The sequence below is a fragment of the Plectropomus leopardus genome, chromosome 6 (genome assembly GCF_008729295.1).
Source record: "Plectropomus leopardus isolate mb chromosome 6, YSFRI_Pleo_2.0, whole genome shotgun sequence".
Classification (NCBI taxonomy): Eukaryota; Metazoa; Chordata; class Actinopteri; order Perciformes; family Serranidae; genus Plectropomus; species Plectropomus leopardus.
In genome coordinates this window covers 35286290-35307705 of record NC_056468.1, presented here as the reverse complement: position 1 = coordinate 35307705, position 21416 = coordinate 35286290, and the positions used below count along the sequence as shown (strand labels likewise).

General features: G+C 39.4%; 3 protein-coding genes across 3 annotated transcripts in view; 2 read left to right on the top strand and 1 right to left on the bottom strand.

The window, feature by feature from the left end:
- Positions 1-916: 916 nt before the first annotated feature.
- Positions 917-7225, bottom strand: LOC121944722 (STE20-like serine/threonine-protein kinase). Its single transcript, XM_042488611.1, is given in 10 exon segments — positions 917-1065; positions 1273-1361; positions 1363-1430; positions 1920-2070; positions 2758-2858; positions 3515-3761; positions 4320-4470; positions 5119-5390; positions 7093-7151; positions 7214-7225. Coding segments are annotated over 10 exon segments (1278 nt in total). The 3' UTR covers positions 917-937.
- Positions 7221-8349, top strand: LOC121944957 (taste receptor type 2 member 40-like). Its single transcript, XM_042488938.1, has one exon. It carries the CDS (start codon positions 7224-7226, stop codon positions 8184-8186), a length of 963 nt encoding a protein of 320 aa, XP_042344872.1. The 5' UTR covers positions 7221-7223; the 3' UTR covers positions 8187-8349.
- A 12678-nt stretch (positions 8350-21027) lies between these two features.
- Positions 21028-21416, top strand: part of mmp11a (matrix metallopeptidase 11a) — a 31061-nt gene continuing 30672 nt past the window's right edge. Inside the window, exon 1 of the mRNA XM_042488258.1 lies at positions 21028-21250. Within this exon, the coding sequence (XP_042344192.1) occupies positions 21146-21250 (105 nt within the window). The 5' untranslated portion in view covers positions 21028-21145. The remainder of the gene's footprint in view (positions 21251-21416) is intronic.

Here is a 21416-nt window from a genome sequence, read left to right as displayed (position 1 = left end):
TTTTTATCTGCTTGCCGTTCTTTTAAACTGTGAGTCACTGTCCTCTTAATAACGAGTTTATAGCAGCAGAGCTGGACTTACAGTCACTGATCACATGGAGACAGAGCTATATATAACTCTGTGTGTATATATATATATATATATATATATATATATATATACACATACATATATATATATATGTATGGTGCAGAATTTTTAAAAAGTGTGCACTTCTTTCTGCTACTTTTGGAACATGTATATTTATATATTTATTGAGATTTACACACAGGTTTTGTATAGGCCTTCTTTTCTATCTTTTTGTTTTCGTTCACTGCACTTGGCCATAAGGCTTGTTTGCTTTTACTTTTGTGTTGTTTTTTTTAACATGTTCAAAAAAAAGATTCATTCAATCATTCATAAAATGCATTATCATTCCTGCTTTTTATTTTCCCGTGAAGACGTTGTCCTCACGTTTTACACCTATTTTCTCTCTTCTTTCTACACAGACTGTGATTTTATATCAACCAGCTGTTGTCTAAGAAAGAGATTATGTGACACATTCGTAAATAATATAATTCTTAGGAGGGAAAAACTAAAACCAGAACTATAAAAATATATTAAGTTAAATAAAGTTGTTTGACGACCCTTGCTACAGCTAATTAATGGTTTATGTCATTTATTGAGTAAAAATGCTAAATATTTTCCATCTCCAGTCTCCTAAATGTGAAAATGTCCTTTATATTTTGTTTTATTCACTGTGAATGAAATATTTGAGACTGTTGGACACACAAAACAAGACATTTAAGGAGTCATCAGTTTGATCTAAATTTTCTGACATTTTACAGACTGAAACATTCAAGGCTGCGTACAATAAAGCGTCTTTTTTCTGAGTGTTTTTTTTTTTAATGATTTGCAATGAAAATGCTGTGTAATGGGAATTAAGTGACTAAAGATTTTATTTTAAAATAGGGTGTTGGGATGAAAAACTTTCATTTTTCTTACTGTTGGCTGGATTTGGTTCAGCAGCCTGCAGACGAGGAGGTGGAGGCCTCTGGATCAGCCTGCTGAGGAGCCGGAGAGGCTCTAAAAAATAGAAAATGTAGAAGGTGTTTGAATGCAATTGTAATGTTTTCTTAATGTGTTGTGTTTCATAGATTTCTGTGCTCCTGTAAAACACTTGAAGTTGCCCTGTGTCTGAACGGTGCTGAAAAAACTTGCCTTGCCTTCTGCGTTTCTCTAAACAGGAAATCAGTAGAGTTCAGTTCACTAAGAGTCATAAGATTCATGTACCTGGCTGGTTTGGGGTCAGTGGTCTGCAGATCACGTCCTTCCCTGCTCTTCTCAGGAGAGTCCTTGACATCGGACCCTGTTCCCCGGCGGACCGTGCACTCCAGGATCTCCAGCAGCCTCTGCATCTTCCACTCAGTGTCAGACGTCTTCTCTGAGTCCTGCAGAGGACAGACGGCATCGGAGCTTCAATTATCAGCGACAGTCTCAACCAAAAAGCACGATTATTCTTATTAACCCTCAGGGCCCGCTTTAATATTACACACACTCATAGTTTTTGTCACGATAACACTGTGTTTTTGGATATGGGATATGTCAACAACTAGCAGAAACATTGATTTTTATACATTATTACTTTTTGTGCAGTGTCAAATACTCACAATCATACTGCTCTACACACAAACTGTGCTTTTCAGAATCAGGCTAGAAAAAATACTATAAATAAATATGATTTTCTGTTTTCATTGAGCTTATTTTTTAACAACAGTACTAATCATTAATATCAAATATTCATTTATATTTAACCACACAGTTGCAACCCTTTAAATGCCAGGTTTTTGTCATGATGCCACTATGCTTGTAGATGAAAAAAAATCTGAAAAAAAAAGCAGCTCTTGTGGTGCTCCTGGACTGGACTGAGATGTTTTTACCGTCAGGATGTGGCTGAGAATGATGTCTGCTTCCTGTATGACGCTCTCCAGACGCCTCCTCCTGCCGCTCTCCCTCTGGACTTCGGCCTTCAGCTGACCTGCCGCGGCGGTTTTTTGACAGCTCTTCTCGGTCACCAGGGCCAGACTCCGTCTGAAAATCATGAGACAGACAATATCACTGTTACCACTGCAACAGTCGGGGTTATATTGTGTGGTGTTACAGCATTTGACTGCAGATCACAGAGTCTCTAGTTCAAGTCTAAATGTCCTCTGAATCAGCTTCACAAACGTTTTATGTGCTTGTACTGCTTACATTTATGACTGGAGGTAGTGAATTTGATCAATAATTAGCATTAAAAACACATTTTTAATAATAATAATCTTTGTTTAAATAGCACTTTTCAAGCTTACGTACAAAGTGATTCCCAGATGAAAAGATTTGCAGAATAAAAACAAAATATCAGAAACCCATGTAATCTATCCCACTGCTCTTATGTTCCCCTTTAATTTCTCTTTATCTTAATTATTTTCAGGATATTTTTTTTTAATTCTTCCTGTGTTTTTGAAAGGAATTAAATCCATTTTCTCAGGTTTAAGAGCTTTAAATACTAACAAAAGACGCCTGAATGCAGCACAAGAAAACTGATGTCCATGCAGCTGTTAAAGGGTTAAATATTTGTGGGAGCATATTGTAGTGTGCAGATTTTGTTTTCTACTCTCAAAAATTATCATGAAAAATGGGGTTTGATACTGAGGATTACGACATTCTTGAAATGCACCTTGCATGACAGTAAATGTGAATCTGAGCCTGTGATGGTAAAAAAGAGGAAACTTTTACCTGAGAGCTGCTTCCTCAGGCAGCGCGCTCTCACAGGCGGAGCGCAGGTCCTTTAACTCGCCCCTCAGCTGCCGCACCGTCTCCTCCAGCCGCTTCACCTCCTGAAGAAGGAACATTTTGAGTTATTTTGGCAAGACGGGACAAGATAAAGGAAGTTCAACTGCTGACCTCGTGTCAGTGTCCCACGGGTCTGAATTCATGTCGCTCTGTTTGATCTTTGATCTGTTGGCTGTCTGTTGATCTGGACATGTCCGCGATCTCGAGCGGGCTGTCGGACATGTCCGCGATCTCGAGCGGGCTGTTGGACATGTCCATGCTGGAGCAGGCTGTTGGACATGTCCGCGCGCTGGAGCAGACTGTCGCACAGGTCCACACTGGAGTAGGCTGTTGGACATGTCTGCGCTGAAGCGAAGTGTCGCACATGTCTGCGCTGGAGCAGGCTGTCGGACATGTCCGCGCACTGGAGCGGGTGGTTGGACATGTCTGCGCACTGGAGCGGACTATCGGACACTTTTTTTTAACCACATTTCCTATACCGTCTGTTTCGGCAAACCCGGAGCACGCCGACTACCAGCTACAATACACAAACTAGACATAATCTCATAAAGTCATAAAGAGGCTCACAGGTGAGACCACTCTGTCCCCTTATTCCATGATCGTACCTTAAATACAGAATGGTGTGGTGGGATATCAGCGTGATTCTCCCGCCTTGAACTGGCAGTGTAAAAGCAGCGATCGTCCATATTTGTCCTCCTACCTTCTTGTAGCTGAAGCTCTCCCGGGTCATCTCGTTGAGCTCCTTCTTCAGGAGGTCCCTCTCAGAGCAGAGATCTTTATCTTTGTCCATCAGCACCTCTTTCTCCTTCATCAGGATCCAGCTTTCTTTCAGCAGGAACGGCAGCTGCTGCAGCCGCTCAAAGTGAAGAGCTCGCTCCTTCCGAAGAATCTTTGTCGTCTTTTTCTTCACATTTTTCTGCACTTTGTTTTGTGCCCCTTCAATCATACTGTTGATGGAGGACAGAGAAAACATTTACTGACCAACACTTTGAAGCAACAATCAAACATAAAAGATCAGAATGAGAATGAGTTTAGTTTAGATAAAGGTTTAAGTAAAAACTACATAAAATTCAGAATAAAATAAAAAGTGTCAGAAGAAAATAAAGAAAAAACAAACAAAAAAACTAAATTAACATTTTACAGAAAGATACAGCAAAAATAAATTACAAACTAACCAGTCAGTAAACATTAATCCAATAAAAACACAATAAAAAGTGTAAAGCAAAAAGGAAATCTGAGGGAATACCGGCCAGTTTTGTTTTGTAAAAAGGAAGGTGAAGCTGATCGACCTGTCTCGTATTATATGAATGGGTCTGTCAATTAAATATAAATAAATTGCTAAAACATGTATTTATACATAAACACACATATCTGATGTATATTTATGTCATAAACACAGAGAATGTTCAGTTTCCTGAAAAGTGGAAGCGAGACCTCATAAGAGGAGGAGAGAGCTGTCAATGTTAAAAATCCTTTACGCCATCCCCTTCCATCCCAGACTTCACCTTTCTCTCTTTGCCTCCGTTTCTTTCATCAGGCCGTCGATCGCAGCTTCATTGTCCTCCCTCTGACTGACCAGCTGCGTCCTCAGAGACTCCACGTGGGACAGCAGCTCCATCAGCAGCTCTCTCTTCTTCTGCTGCTCCACAAACTTTGCTGCTTAGGGGAAGAGAGGAGTGTAGACAAAAGAGACTCCCAAAAAACTTGGTATTTCACCTGAGAACGCCAAAGGGGCTTTCACATTACCACGCAGTAAACGCCCTGACAACCGCCAGCCTGCATACTGTTTAGGTCACTGTACAGGTCACACATTTTTAGGTATTTGCAGGTCCAGAACTTTGCCAAAAAACACTTCCCATCCTTCCCTTACCCCCCCTCCGCCTTACAATTAAGTGCGCAATATCATGATTTATGATATTAAGCACTTAAGGGTTTAAAATGCCCTTTTATCCTAAATTGCCATGTTGGCTTGTTTTTTTTTGTAAAGCACTTTGTGTTGCATTTCTCTTATGAAAGGTACTGTGTAAATAAAGCTTATTACCATAATTATTATTTTTATTATTATAAAACTGTCAAGCATATTTGCTGGATTGATGTTTTGATTTAATTTTTATTTATATTTTATTTTTTATATTTGATTTTAAGTTTTTTTTTATAGCTTAAAAGTACTTGAAGTGTTCACTGTGCAGTTGCATTATCGAGGTAAATACAAGTATCAGATCGGGAATTCAGGATCGACAGATACTCAACTATAAATGACACGGACTTGGATGGGGGACAAAAAAAACATTTTGTCTGTCTCACCCTGGATGCTGCTCTCAGACTTGAGTCTGTCGATCTGGTCCTGCAGCTCCTTCATCTGCCGACTGTGCTGCAGCTCCAGCGAGTCTCGGTCTTGTTTGGCAGCCAGCTGCTGACTCTCTTGCTGCTCAAGCAGCTCGTCCACCTTCTTTTCTTTGGCAGCCACGGAGCGTTTCAGGGACTCTGTGGTGTCTTTCTTTTTCTTCAGCAGCGCACTGTGCTGAGAGACGAGATCCTTGTTCTTTATCTCAAGCTCCTTGCGTTTAAGCTGACATCTGCAGGATGAAGATATATTATTACATGTTAGAAAATACTGAGATTTTTATTGTTTCCAATAAAATGATACTGCTCCTGTATCAGAAATGTTATCATGCTGATATTCTGACTGAAGATTGTTTGTAACACAAAATCAGTAAAACTTAAATGAGGTAGAAGGAAAGACTTTGAAGAACAAACTACGCAGTGTTTTGCAAATTTTTGTATGAAGTTATTTGATTCTCAATTTGCAGTGATCTGAGAAATGTCCTAACATCCAAGAAAAGTCCTTGAATCCTACAAATGTCCTGGAAACATCCTGAAATCCTACAAACATCTTAAAATTCTAGAAATGTCCTGAAATCTTCTCTGGGGCTTTTGCATCTTTTCATTGCACTTCTATTTCTCATAGACTATTTTATCTTTTTTATTTTAACTAGCTCATTTGTTTAATAACTAAATACGATTCTCATTAAATCTTTTAACAACGTAATTAACAAAGCAGTTTGTCAATCAGAGGAACATGGTTTGTTGCAGAAAAAATGGTGCTAATGCTAACATAGCTAACTAATATTAAATGCCTGGTTTAATCAGTTACATCGTAATATATTCACATTTATTAGATACAACTAGTGCATATATCTACATTTATACATCTTTGTTTTATTTCAGTTAAATATTAAGTACTTATTTCCCTCCAGAAGAAAAACTCTGAAGTTAACGTTAGCTACCGCTAGCTACGTTAGCTATAGTTTGCTCTGTCTTTAGCTACCATAAGCTACCTTTAGCCCTGTCTTTAGCTACGGTTAGCTATCTTTAGCTCTGGTTTTAGCTACCGTTAGCTTTCTTTAGCCCTGTCTTTAGCTACGGTTAGCTATCTTTCGTTTCCCTTAGCCAGGTTAGCTACCGTTAGCTATCTTTAGCTCTGGTTTTAACTACCATTAGCTGCCGTTAGCTACTCTTTAGCTACCGTTAGCGATCTTTAGCTCGGCCTTTAGCTACCATTTGCTATCTTTAGCTCTGGTTTTAGCTAACGTTAGCTATCTTTAGCAACAGTTAGCTATCTTTAGTCACCGTTACCACGTTAGCTACCATTAGCTATCTTTAGCTGTCTTTAGCTACCGTTAGCCACCATTAGCTGCCATTAGCTACGTTAGCTACTCTTACCTCTCCAACTGCTCCTCCAGATAATGAATTTGTGTCAAATATAACGACTTCTCTTTGTCCTCAGAACCGAATATATCTGCCATAGTTATCTGTTTCTGTCTTTCTCTTGTATATTTTTCTGGCCTTGTGTTTTTTTGCTTTTTAATCCTTTTTTTCAGCGTGTTTGAAAAAAGAAGAAAATGCAAACTCTTGTTGCTAGGGAATGCTGCCTCCAGGGCCTGCATGTAAATAGTGCATTACTATGTCACCAAACTTTTCAGACAAAAGTCAACAAAACTCAGTGAAATGCAAATGCTGGTAAATGACATTACCCCAGACTGGAGGAATAAAAGCCAAACACTGCAGTATGGATGATACAACAGCAACATTACCATGACAACAGGTACAAATAAACAAAGATGCAGACATAAACAAAAAACACTAAGTCTGTCAGATCATTTAGTACTCAGTAATTGCTCAGTTTCAAGTCAAGTTACATTCTACAAATGAGCAAAGCAGCAACGTGGCTGATTTAATTGATGTCTAATGTCTGTTTTCATATGCAGTGACACTCACCGGTGACTTGAGGCGAACAGATTTGCATGCTGGGTACTGTCATTTAGCGTGTGAGGACCCTGAGCATGTCATTGTGCTCTGAGGCCTGAGAGGACAGCAGCAGGATCCGTCTCCGCTGGGCCTCTGCAACCATGCTCGGACCTGCAGATCTGAAGCTGTGCGGCACCGCCCTCCTGCTGGTCCTGGGGGTGCTCGCCAACTTCTTCAATCTCGGGGTCATGCTGGTGCAGCAGCGGAGCTCCGGAGGTGTGGACACCGTGGCCGTCATCATCTGCTTCATCTCACTGAGCAACGTCCTGCTGCAGACATCCACCTTCATCCTGGTGGCGTCCGTCTGGGTCGGGGTGCTCTGCTGGCCGGACTTACCTTTCTTCTTCTGCGTCGTCCTGTTCGTGTGGCTCAGCAGCAGCTCCGTCAGTTTCTGGTCTGTCGCCTGGCTGAGCGTCCTCTACTGTATTAAGATTTTAAGCTTCTCCTCGGGTCTCTTTCGAGCGCTCAGGGAGAACATCTCGACCATCCTGAACGTCACCCTGGTGATGACCTTGCTGACCTCCTGCGTGATGTTCGCACCTTTTTTCTTCCTCCATTTCGGCAGCAAAACTTTCGATCAAAACATGACAGACACATGTATCAGGAAGCCTCTTTTTCCTGCCTGGGTGGACGTCAACGTTTATGTGATCACCTTCATCTGCTACCTCACCCTGATGCCCTCGATGATCATGCTCCCGACGTCACTGAGGCTGGTCGTCTACCTCTGCAAGCACACCTGGTCCATGCAGAAGAAGCAGAGCGGCTCTCACGCCGCAAAGTCGTACCTGTTCGTCTGCAAGCTGACGGTGGCGCTGGTCTGGGTGTACCTCACCACGCTGCTCACCATCTCCCTCTACTACTTCCACGCCATCTTTGCTTCAGGGCTGAGCGCGGACTCGCTCTTCCTTGGCTTGTCGTTTTATTGCGTGGCCTCTGCGGTGCTCCTCACCTGCTCCAACAAAAACCTGAGAGAGAAGCTCGGAGAGCTGATCAGCAGGGGGAAGAACACAAACACACCGGCCAGGACTGCTGAGGAAAAGAGTGGAGCAACAGCAACAGTTTGACTGACTTTTGACTTTTATTCAAAGGGATAGTTCACCCAAAAATTTCAGTCATCATGTACTCACCTTCATGAAGATTTATAGTCCACAAAACACTGCAGGAGGTTCACAGGGAAAAGGTGTTACACTCATCTCCTAAATAATTTAAGCAAATGGTGACCAGGATTCAAACGTTAAAAAAATACACAGTAAAACCACAAAATGTCTCCATACTGCTCATCTGAGGTAATCAAAGTGTCCTGAAGCCCCGACATGCCAAATTGTTTTGAAAAACGTCACTGGCATCTTGTTTCTTAGTACAGTAGTTTCAAATCCGGCAAGGAGATTTGTTGCTTCCTTTGAACTGTGTGTTCACACCGGATGAAGCACGAGCTCTTCGCACGGTGTGTTTACATTCAGAGTCAATGTTAAGATGTGGACGGATGCAGAGTCAGGCTGGACAGTGCGCTGGGCGCGATGGGCACGATAGACACAAAAACAAGTATTTCTCCACTCTGCGCAGTTCAGTATGAAGTTGTCTGACTGTACATTTTCTTTGTCTTGGTGACATTTTAAAGATAATGTATTTTACTGGATGGTGACGATATATTAAAAAACAAAATACAATATTAATGTTACTCTATCATTTTATCCACTGGATTTCTTATTGTTATTCTTATTGATAGGCAAATAATGTTGCTAATGATGAAATGAATGATTGATTGATTAAGATTAACTGACTGACATATTTTATTCTGTGTGTGTGTGTGTGTGTGTTGTTGCAGTTGTGCCTGATCACCAGCAGAGTTCAGTAAAGGCCTTTAGTTCCTGATCAGCCTCTGAAGTTCACATGGGTTCATGTGTGCGGTGGGAGTTTTGTTTACCGCAGAGACTCAGAGGTGTGTGTGACGGTCTGATTGCAGAAACTGTCTCACCTCCACCTGCAGAGCAAAAGAAAGACAATGAGGGCAACTGGGTCAATCACACTGACCGAAAGTTTTTCCACAGTTCCCAAACTTCAGTCATTTGCATTAACAATACTAAAACTTATTCAGTTATTCATTGTTTGTCAAAATTCAACTGAACTGCGAAAAAATAAAAATGTATAATGGCAGTTTTTCTAAAAGAAGCCAAAGTGAGCGACTTTGTTCGGTTTGTGCTGAGTTGAAATGTTTTATTTTGCACAGTGGTCCAGAGGTACGTTATTTCACTCCACTGTATGTGCTCTCGCAGATATGGATGGAACGACTATAAACAAACTTTCACAGCAAAAACTGATCTATGCGATTAGTTTAGATGAGTTAATCACAGAGCATGTAATTAATAAAATGTATTTTTTTAATCGCTTGACAACCCGAATATAAATGGCTCACTCTAAGGTAACGTTAACACAACAGTTCTTATTTTCAGGTGATAATACACTAAAGAAAACATACTTATTACATTATATTCCATTTCTGCCAAAATATCCCCCTAAATCCTACACGCTGGACCTTTAAGTGCTAAACTGGCTGCAAGGATCAAATCTATGAAGTGGCATGTCAGCAAATTTATCTCCATGGCAACTGAGTAAACTCGATTAACCGTGAAAAGTAACATGATTGAAAGCCTGAAAGCTAGAGAGCAGACCTTACACTGTGATCGTTTTCACTTTTTCTTGTAGCAAAACTTGTGGAAGAAAATCTGTTAAACATTAAAATATTACGTAATGATGCCAATGAAGATAGAATTACCTTGAAGAACAATGAGGCCACTATAACGCTGCAAATCCCTTTATAAAAGAGGCCTTTAATTAAATTTGTGTGAGATTTCTGGACCAGCTGCAGGTATTTCCTCTTAATGCTGCAGTTAAAGCGAGCTTATCATCCTCAAAGCGCTTTGAAATACTTCAACCACGCTGCCAATCAAAACTCTCAAACCCCCACGACATCAAACGTGTTTTTAACCCTCTGAAACCTGGAACGACATCAGTTTTGTTGTCCTGCATTCAGAAACCTTTCACTTACATTTAACTTTAATTTTGAACTTGAGAAAATTGTTTGATTTCTTTAAAAAATGACTAAAAAAGGCAATGCGAAACTTAGCAAGAGATGTCCAAAGTGAAAGAAATTATGGGGAAAAAAAGAAAGAAAAAAAAAAATTTTAAGAAAGAGAGGAAGAGAGATCGAGAAATTATTACAAGTTAATAAAAATGTTTAAACAATGGAAAATTTCGCATTAATTATTATTGTGATTATTCTTAACTTTTATTATATATATATATATATATATATATATATATATATATATATATATATATATATATATATAGAGAGAGAGAGAGAGAGAGAGAGAGATAATGGGAAAAAAACAACAAAATTAATTTTAAAAGAGAGATGGAGAGAAAGAGACTGAGAATATTTCCCAAATTACAATTTCCCAAAAACTATATTTAAACTATATTTCCTCTTACTATTCTTATATATATATATATATATATATATATATATATATAATATTTATTGTTTGTTTTTGTTTTTTTAACTGATTTTGACCATCATTCTTTGCTCATTTTGGTAAATTTTCAGGTAATTTTCTTCAAACTCATAACTCGAAACCTCTTCCTGTGTTTTTGAAAGGCATCAGGCCAGTTAGCTCAGGTTTTAAATTGGGTTAAACTGCAGCAAAGTGATGTTTGACGACATAAGCTCAAGATTCAGCTGCAGATGACGCCGAGGCATGACATCCGTCAGCCGCAGCGAACTTCTCTGGCTCTGTTTTAAACCCCCTGCTTTCCGCCGTCACCCCTTTGGCCCTTTTATTGTGGCGAGCCCTGCTGGGGTCACCCGGGGTCACGCCAGAAGGAGAGAACGAGGGTTAATGCCTGCAAACTCACTAACAACCCACACTGCCCCCCTCCAGGGCCGTGTTTCATAGCTCCCTCCACAGGGACGGAGGGGGCAGGCAGCTGGAGGCCGGGCGCTTCCATCCACGCGTCTGGTTTGCATTAAACGGACACATGTGCTCTTTGTTTTGAGAAGTGCGGCTGACACGAACCCATAACCAGTCGTATGAAAAATGGATTTCTCAGGCGGCGGATTTAAGCTAAATTCTGCTCACGTTGAACAGGAGGTATCGTAATGACAGGAAGCCTACGACTCAGCTTCATTAGAGACGACGGGCAGAGTCTCGCTGAGCGGCCCGTCTGAGACGGACTCTGTGCGTGTGTCAGATATGAATCTGTTGCCAAGTATGTAAAATGTTTCAGCTCTTGTATATCACATGTCAGAGTTTTACTGCTGGATGTAAAAAGCAGGACGACTTCTTCTGTCCACGGCTGAGATTTATACTCCGGGCTCTCACACAATGGCGCAGTGTTTAGTTCGAGGACACATGGCGGTTGATGGACAGATGAGCCGTGACAGCGATCAAACCTGTGACCTTTTTTTATGACCGGACAATGTGTTAAACTACCAGAGACCACCCTGCAGCTACAAACAGACGCTGGGTGCTGAAATGAAGTGTGTAATGATACTCCATATTTTAATCAAAAAATGCCATAAAAATATTTACTAACTAATGTCTCTGATATATCCTCTTCCTCTGTGACACACAGCTCCATTGTTGTCTAAAAACTAATGAAAACGCATCAGTGAGCCCCATTGTTGCACTGTGGGACATGTTTCCTCACGAAATATGTATTCATCCACTGCCAAAAATAGTTTTTTTGTTGTTTTTTTTTTACAGAAAACTTTTAATTTTTCAGAAAAAAAAAACAAAACCCTTTGGGTTCGCTTTAATTACACACACTTGTAAAATGTGCTTTTCAAAATCAGGGTATAAAAAAAAAAGTATACATTAATATGATTTTCTACTTTTATTTAGTTTATTTTTTGAACTAACATCAGTCTTAACTGTAAGTATCAAATACTCATTAATTTTCAGAATTTTTACCCTTAAAATGCTAGGTTTTTGTCATGATGCCACAATGTTTTTAGATGAAAAAAAAAACAATAAAAAATGAATTATTTCAATATACTACATACAAAGTAGATTTTTTTTTCAAATAATAAATAATAAAAATTTCAAATTCCAAGTCAAAAGCCAAGACTTAAATCCAAACACTGCAATAATTTCTTCAAATTATTATTCTGCCCACCAAGAGTCACGTCGCCAGAGAACAACACGATAACAAGATGACTGTGTTTCCACTGAGTGATGTTCTGCGACTTCTCCTCTGATGATAACATCCCAGTAACCATGGCGATGGATGTTCAAAACATTAGCAGCTTTATTTCTATTGCAGCCACCGCATTAGACGTCATTACCAATCCAAGGCCACGTAGGCGTGTTATGGAGCTGTGATAGAAAGGCGAGCCCCTTATACGCGGGAGCGGCCACGTATGAGGGATTTCTGGGAGCTGATAGTTCACCGATGAATTTTGGATTAAAAACTTCCGGATGATCCGCTCAATAGAGTTATGTGATGCAATAACAGCTCTTGTAGCTCCTGCTGCATCATGAGGGAGCCAGTTCCTACTGACAAGCACATAGACACAGCATCATGTGACCTAGAAAAGACTAAAAACAGTGGTTCCCACTGCAGTTTTGCCAAATATGGCTTTTTAAAATCTCCTGAACTACCACCTCATGTGAGCATAAAAACATTTTTACAATAAATGTGATTTTTTGGGGGGAAATTTGTCTGTTTCCATTTCATATTTGCAATTTCATATTGGATTTCTTAACAATAAAAAAAAAAAAAAGATTTCCAAAAAGGATCATTTTGGATCCAGAGGTTAAAGTTCCTTCACAGCATGTGACGTCTGCACAGCTGCAGGTATCAGAGACTCCTTCAGAGGAGTTATTGTGCCGTCATTAATTCTGCCAAAACATTTTGCAAAAAAGCAAGATAACAGCTTCAGTAACCACGAGGGAAACTGCGAAGCCACGTTGAGCTTTTTCATATCAGCGTCACACTCTGTTTCCCTTCAATCACCTGAAACCAACGGGGAGATTGTTCTCACCTCACAGAGCTTCACTGAGAGTAAACAGTGATTAGCAGGAACACACACGGTTAAACTGTGAGACAAAGTCACTGTTTTACAAGTCACAAGACGTCTTTTAAGTGTTTTTTTCTTTTTTTGGTGTCAGGTTTCAAATCAAACCACTTCTTTTTAACCTCATCCGTACTGCGCCCTACCCCAAATACAGCATTCAAAGTGTGCGACTGTGATTTTATATCCAGAATTAACGCGACTAAATATCACCGCTCGATTTCTGTTCCCATCCCGCAGCAGTACCTCCAACTCAGAGCTACTAAAGTTCTTTTTGCATTTTGATTTCGGTGCTCCGCCTTCAGTCTCACGCCCTGTTAAGGGCATTTGTGGGTGTTTATTAGACAACTGGCATGTGCTTTCGATGAACGAAGAGATTCATCGATCTGAGAACACAGGCACGAACAATTCGTCAGGTTAAGGAGATTGACGTAGACGTAGAGTTTTCTTACAAACTTACTTAAGAACAATTTAAGAAGGAATTTAAGAAAATATAAATATATTGGTGAATGAGGCCAAATCTCGTTATCTAACTATCTACTATAAAAAAGTGTCAAAAAAATGCCAAATTGCCAAACAGTTCCTCACCGCAACATCGAATCTGCAAAGTCCAACAGTCTGTCGGTTGGGGATGCAGTTGGGGATTTTGTACGATCACCTGTAGGAAGTATACGCAGATTTATCAGGATAATAAAGTTTGAGACACAAGTTTGCTTCTCTGACTTTCACAGACCAAGTATCAGAAGTTCCAAATCTTTAAATTTAACTCATAAATAAAAGTTTGAATTTGTGGGTGTGAGTGAGGGCGTGTACATGGGCAGATGTAACGAGTCAAGTCAAGTCTGTGGCATGAACAACCCCCATATCTCTCTCTCTCTCTCTCTCTCTCTCTCTCACACACACACACACACACACACACACACACACACACACACACACACACACAGACACAGCATTACTCACTGGAAAGCCACGCTGTGCACTTCTGTTGTGCGCCCCCCCTTTTTTTTTTTTTTATTGTTTTGGCATTTTCACCAAAAGGAAAACACCGAGCTCCATCAAGATAATCTGCGCGTGTTAACAGATTCCATTCATAATCGAGGAGCAGCTGCTGCGTCAGGACCAGATGTAAAACACTGAATCTTTTCATCTGAAAACATCTTCGGCTTGATTTCAGCTGGACAAAGCGATGGTAACACAAAGTGCTGGATGTCGGCCTGGAACTAACGTGCAGGTGTCAGATTGGGATCATTATTATGTAGATATTTATATTCTGCTATAAGTAATACAAATGTGCATGAAGACAGAGCCGGCCTTTCCCATTAAGCACTTGCTTAGGGCCCCCAGTCTTTGACGGCCCCAATAAATGTTTTTTTATTAACCTGAGATGATAAGCAGAGTATCCAACATACCCTCGATAAAAATATCTGCCACCACAAATTGATTTTATATTTTTGGAGCTGTACCGTTCATTTGGAGCCCTATTGGAATATATTGATAGCTCCACACTCTCGGAGCACAGAGTGTACTCTGGGCACAGGTGGAGCAGCACAACATCAGGTGCAATGAGAGTGAAATTTAACCCTTGATTGCACAAGTTTATTAAGTTTGCAGCAGCTGATCCTTTCATCCATCAATCTAATCAGCTCTCATCAGACCAACAGATCAATCTTTTTTTTTTTTTAACTGATTTTCAGGTAGTTTTCTTGTACTTTGTACTGATTTCTTGAATATTTTGAGTAATTTCTTTCATTGCTCATCACCTTGTATTGTATTTTTCAAAGAAATCAAGACAATTTGTACAGTTTCCAAAGGGTTTAAGCATGCTGCATAGTTTTTATTTTTTACGGTGGTTGCACCTGTAGTCGCTGATATCCTTATACTCATTAGCCCCATTAACCTCTTGCCACAGGATACCGAGCCTGTTTAACCATTATTTTGAAAGGGTATCTTTTCTTTGCGCTTTAAAATACATCCTTCCACATTAATCAGCATGTTATGTTTTCAGCGTTTGCCCGCACCAGTGTCACTTACGCAGATTCCTTCATTTTTTATTGGACTTGGCAGAGACTTGGATCCTGATTTCGAGGCGTATTTCTTTTCTAATTGAGAGCTGCTGTCATGAGCTGGAGCGCTGCCACCTCTTGTAAAAAGTACTGAGGAGGAAAATGTATTGGGACCATCTGTGAGGAACACGAGATAGCTTGTTTATAAAAATCACGTGAAGACAATGGCCAGCGCAGGTTACTTTTAGAGATACAAGAGCGGTTTAAAGTCTCCTTAACTTAAGATGATAAAGAGTTTTTGGAAAGTTCAGAGTCAAATGACAGACCTGCTGAAGATCAAAAACACTTTCCTCTCAAACACAGTAAAGATTTATAGAGCGTGATTGAAATACAGTAGATCTGTTGGACTTATAAACGTTACTCTGATGACCGCCTGCAGCAGGAATGACCTCATTGGTTACATTAAATCTGAATGGGTAGAGACAAAAACAAAAAATGATAAAAAAAACATCAGTGACAACTTCAAATTAACTGTATTCCTATTTAAGACGATACAAAAGATTAAATAAAACAATTTTGAATTTTTGAGTTTAAAGACAAAGACAGAAACTCTTGCACACTGTCCCGTTTACACTGCTAACATATTTACTGAGTGAAAAAACAACCTTTCGATCTAACAAACCTTCATAAAGGTACGATGACATTATCAGCGTAGATAGATAGATTCATAGATAACAATCTCAAAATATCACAGCTTTCAAGCATCTGAACAAATGGAGCAAATGAGCATATAATTTAGCATCTGTGCAGTCGACAAATAAACTGTCAACTATCCCAGGCCAAAGACAAAATACAATCAAGTGCAAGAGATGAGTTAAACTCCTCGAGGAAAGTTTCATTTTTAGAAAAATTGGTTTTGAGTTTAAAAATAATGCGTCTTTTACGATGGCACAGATTCAGCCAATAGATGGCATTAGAGGGCGATGTCAAAGGTTTCACGTAACAATCGAGGCGAAGGTAGAGGAGATCAAAATGATTTACTTTTAAATGGAGGCAATGATGTAGACAGCGGAGGTCTATGCGCCCTTAACCCTGTTATGTCACGGGTCAAATTGACCAATTTCAAAGTTTAAAAAAAAATTAAAAGGAAAACTATTTTGAAGAATTTTTTAAGCACACACATGCATGCACAAACAAAATGCTATGTCACTTTGTCAAGAAAAATTAAATGCATTTCAAGTTTTAAATTGGAATTTAAAGGGTCGATTTGACTTTGGCCATACATGTGCTCATAACTGATAAGTACGATATTTCAGAGGAGCACTTGAAGGCAGCACTACATAAATATTGGCAGCATTTCAAACTGACGCCGTCTGACAGCGTATCAAACCACCATGAAAGGTGTCTTTGTGCATGAGTGTGTGATGCCGAAATCACTGTCCAAGCAGCAGTAATTGACGAGTACAGGCTAGTAAAAGTCTTGCGCCCGAAATTTGAAAAGAAGGCTAAAAATTGATGCAACAGAAACAGAAATATCTACTTTTTTCCTTCCCTACATTCTTCTTCCTGGTCAAAACCTTGTGCCTACATTACCCACAGTGCACCTCAACTGTAGACAGCTAATTTAGGTGTTTCATGCTTGCAGCAGCTGATTTATCCTGCAGCAGAGGTGAGCACAGACATCTCTCTTCTTTTTTATTCCACATTTCCAGATTTTTTTTAAAATTTCCAAACCAGTAATCTTTAGAGCTAATTGACTTCCACAACATCACACCGCAGACATTTATCAGACCGGAGACACCGAAGGTTTTATAATATTTTCCCGTATGCAGCAGTACGCCACTACACCTGGACTTTGATGTGTCAGAGTATTACTTTAGCTTAGCATAAAGACTGGAGGCAGATGGAAACAGTTAGCCTACCTCTGCCTAAAGATGGGAAATACAACACGTCTAAAGCTCGCTAATGATCGTATTATATTTCATGTATTTAATCCACACACACCGAGACGGTTCACAGAAATTCTGGGGGCAATGGAAACATGATGTTCATGCATGTAAAATTGTCTTTTTATGGATTAAACCAACAAAATTAAACCCGATGATTAGTGAGCTGCAGAGGTGCTGGCTGGTTGTGGTGGAAGAACTACTTAGATCCTATAATTAAGTTAAAGTACTAATACCACGTTGTAAAAATTGTAAGAAAACAAAAAAGGAAGAAAAAAAACCCCAAAACCTCAAAATTATATATATATATATATATATATATATATATATATATATATATATAAATCATAAAAATTACCAGAAAATTTGACAATCAAAAAAAAGTAATTACAGTGTTCAGATAAATGAAGCGAAGTAAAAAAGTACATTTCCCTCTGAAATGTAGTAAAGTTATAAAGTGACATGAGAAGTAAATACACAAGTAAAGTACCTGAATTTTGTACTACAGTGCAGTACTTGAGTAAATGTACTTAGTTAGATTACATCAATGCTGGTCACCGAACAGAAGCTAATCAACTTTTAATTAATAAACCTTCTCATCTACTCTCAGAAACAAGGCAAATATTTCCCAAAATGTTCAACTATAGATAAAAAAGAGGAATAATTATGTGAAAAGACTTCAAAGAGGACGCAGTGTGTGTGTGTGTGTGAAGTGTGTGAGAAAGAAAGGAGTGTGTGTGATAAATAGAGAGAGAGCATGAGGGATTCTGTTGATTTATTTTCGCAGCTGTAGGATAAAATGGTCCACAGTTGGACCCACTGGAGCTTTCTGACCCTCCTCCGTCCCTTTGTGCCCAAACCCCCCCCCAAAAAAACCCCTCTCTGAGTCAGTTTGAGATCATTTCTATAATTACGACCACTAATAGCAGTAAAGAATTCAGCAGAGCTTTCGTGTTTTAATAGCTGTCGGGTTTCCGAGGGCTATTTGGACTGAAACAAGGGCTCTAATAAAACCTGATTGCCTGACAAGGAACTGCGCGCTCTGCACCACATCAGGCCCGTTACCTTCTGAGCGTAATGAAAGAGAAAAGGGAAAAGCTTCATAAGAAAGTGACACTTGTAATTTCTGGACAGGAGACTGTAATTAATGTTACAGGAAGCAGATGTATTACGTACGGAGGCCAATTTAAAGTCAGAGCTGGCACTGGATTGGTCACATGTCAGTGGGGTTTGGTCCTCACCCTCTTATTTAAACTGTTAGTGTGTCGAGTAACACAAGATAGGGACACAGTAACATGTAATAACAGCAGTAATTAAGGAATATTATTCGTTTTTCAACTGTTTTATAGTTCAAAGACTCGTAACTTTGCGACATTTGTGCAAAAACAAACAGCTAAGTACTTTTTCAGCACATAAATAATGCTAACTTCACATGCTCCTTGGAAAATATTGTATTTACGAGTTACGAACAGCCCTCCAAAGTCATATTTATGAGTGCAAAATTGGAAAATTTTGATGATATACGAATTGCCGAGTTGTGACATTTGCATGACGTTTCAAGGCAGCAGAAATGGCAGAAAGCATGAGCACGGTGTCAACAATTGTTGGTAAAAAATTACACATTTGGTTATTTTGTTCCTAATAGCTATCACTTAATTTTAGTAGTTTTACATTTGAATATATATGCATCTACTAGCTGTAGCAAGCAAACGTTTTACTATAAAGCATGCCAGGCGTGTATACTAACATTAATAACGTTATTTTAAAACATGAGTTGCCGAATTGACTTCATAAAAGCATAAACATGGCGGGCAAAAGTCAATGTTTGGTCAATTGTAAGAAACTTTTTTTCATTAATTTCCATATTAATTAGATGTTTTGATCACATGTGAAGTGTAATACACATATTAGTGTGTGGGGCAAGCCTCCAGATACCACGAACTCTCGTTGGTGTCACACGAGTGCACATACGTGAACGCAGCTCCCTCACAACAAGGCTAAAAACATGACGCTAGTGACGTTTTTCAAAACAACTTGGCATGTTTGGGCTTCAGGACACTTGCATTACTTTGGGTGAGCAGTATGGAGACATTTTGTGGTTTTATTATGGGTTTTTTTTTGAGGTTTGAATCCTGGTCACCATTTGCTTCAATTGTTTGGGAGATGAGCGCAACACCTTTTCCCCATTAAACTCCAGCAGTGTTTTGTTGACAATAAAACTTCACCCGACTTTCCATCGGCATGAGGCGGAGTAGATAGTAGGTGGGGTCCCATTACAGACTGGCACAAAACTTAAGTAATATTTTGAAATGTCAATACAACGTTGTGAGATGACTGTGTTTCCACTGAGTGATGTTCTGTGACTTCTCTGGCGATAACATCCCAGTTTCCATGGCGATGGATGTTCCAAAACATTATCAGCTTTATTTCTACTGCAGCCACGGCACTAGCCGTCATTATTTCCAATCCAAGACCACGTAGGCGTGTTATGGAGCCATAATGGAAAGGCAAGCCCCTTATACGTGGGAGCGGCCACATATGAGGGATTTCTGGGAGCTGATAGTCCACGATTTCACAGAGGAATTATGGATTCAAAACTTCCGTATGATCGGCTCAACTTTCTCAGAGTTATGTGATGCAATAACAGCTCTTGTAGCTCCTGCTGCATCATGAGGGAGCCAGTTTCTACTGACAAGCACATAAAGATAGCATCATGTGACCTAGAAAAGCCCACAAAAATGTTTTCATTGCAGTTTAATGAAATTTGGCTTTTGCGAATCGCCTGAAATACCATGCCATGCTGGCGTAAAAAACTTTTTGCTATAAATGGGATTTTTTACAAAGCTGATGTTTCCATTAGGCGTATTTTATATTCGCAATTGCAATTTGTGCAATTTAAGGGGTTAATGGAAACCCACCTAACAACTAAATTTTCTTTTTTGGGGGGTTAACTATCCCTTTAAGAGAAAAATAAAACATTAAAAATAACATCTGGAGAATGTATTTATGCTGTACGATCTTTTTTTTCTGAAAGAGGTGGGAAAATTATGGCTATATATCCCTGTGAAACTTGCATTAAAACTAAATTTTTGTACATTAAACATTTTCTGTTTTAATTTTAATTTGTTTGTTTTAATTCTTCTGTTTTATACAGAATTTTTCTAATCTTTTAATCTATTCTTTTATTCTGTCCTGATTGTTTTTATTTCATTTATTAGTTCTATTATTTCTGTGTTTACGGCTAATATTCTTCAAACAGCATTTACTCTTATTGGTATTCTTATTGTAATTTTTGTTGTGTAATTGTTTCTCTCTTTGTTATTTGCTTCTGCTTTGCCTTGTTTGTCAAAGCACTGTAAAATCTGTTTTAAAAGGTGCTATATAAAAAAGGGTAATATTATTATTATTATAAATAAAGTTATTATCAAACATTAATTTTCTTTAGTTCACACATCCGCACTGCTTGACTTAACATGACTATTTCTCATAAAATACTGGACTTGTGGTGTGTTTTGTGGTTGGTTGGTCTGTTTTCACTGTAGGTGATTGTGTTCTTGTAATACTCTTGTAATAATCCTGTAATATCTCCATATGCACGGTAGAGTACCATGCTGTGTAGTGTTTTAATGTGGGTAAGTGTGCGTATTTTATGGATGGTCTCAAGCCAAAACGCAACATTTGGTTTCTGCATAAACGGATCCACAGGTGGGTGAAAAAGCAGCATCATCTGTTTTGAATTGACGGGCGCGCGGCAGAGAAAGGGTTAAGAGTCACATGGTAGCGGGTGGTATTATCAGCCCTGGGCTGTAAAAAAAAAAAAAAAAAGTGTATGTGGAGGAAAAAAAACCTTTAGGAGAACAAAGAAATCAGAGTCTATTTAAAGAGAAGTAGCCCCGGATCCTACAGCCGTGTGACTCCCGGCTTTGCGCACCGCTCACAGCTGCGCCGAATCCAGCCTGCCCGTGCACCACCGCGGCTCCCGACGGCGGTGAAGGATGCGGACTTCTCTGGTCGTGTGCTGCTACGCGTTTGCGCTGCAATGCCTCCCGAGCACGCTTTGTCTTCCAGTGCGGGGATCCAGCAGGTACAAAGTGGCACCGGTGAGTCGGAGGATTTTTTTTAACTCGTTGCAAAGTCGAAACAAAAAGAAAGTTTTCTGCAGAAGTTTTTTTTTTTGTTGTTGTGATGTTTTCGTGCAAAATGAGTCGGTTTGGTTGAACTTGTTGCACGCGCGGAAAAGATTTATTCTGATGCATTTTGAAGGAA

Excerpts from the sequence above, each read along its gene's own strand:
- LOC121944957 (XM_042488938.1), top strand. The coding sequence starts at position 7,224 with ATGCTCGGACCTGCAGATCTGAAGCTGTGCGGCACCGCCCTCCTGCTG.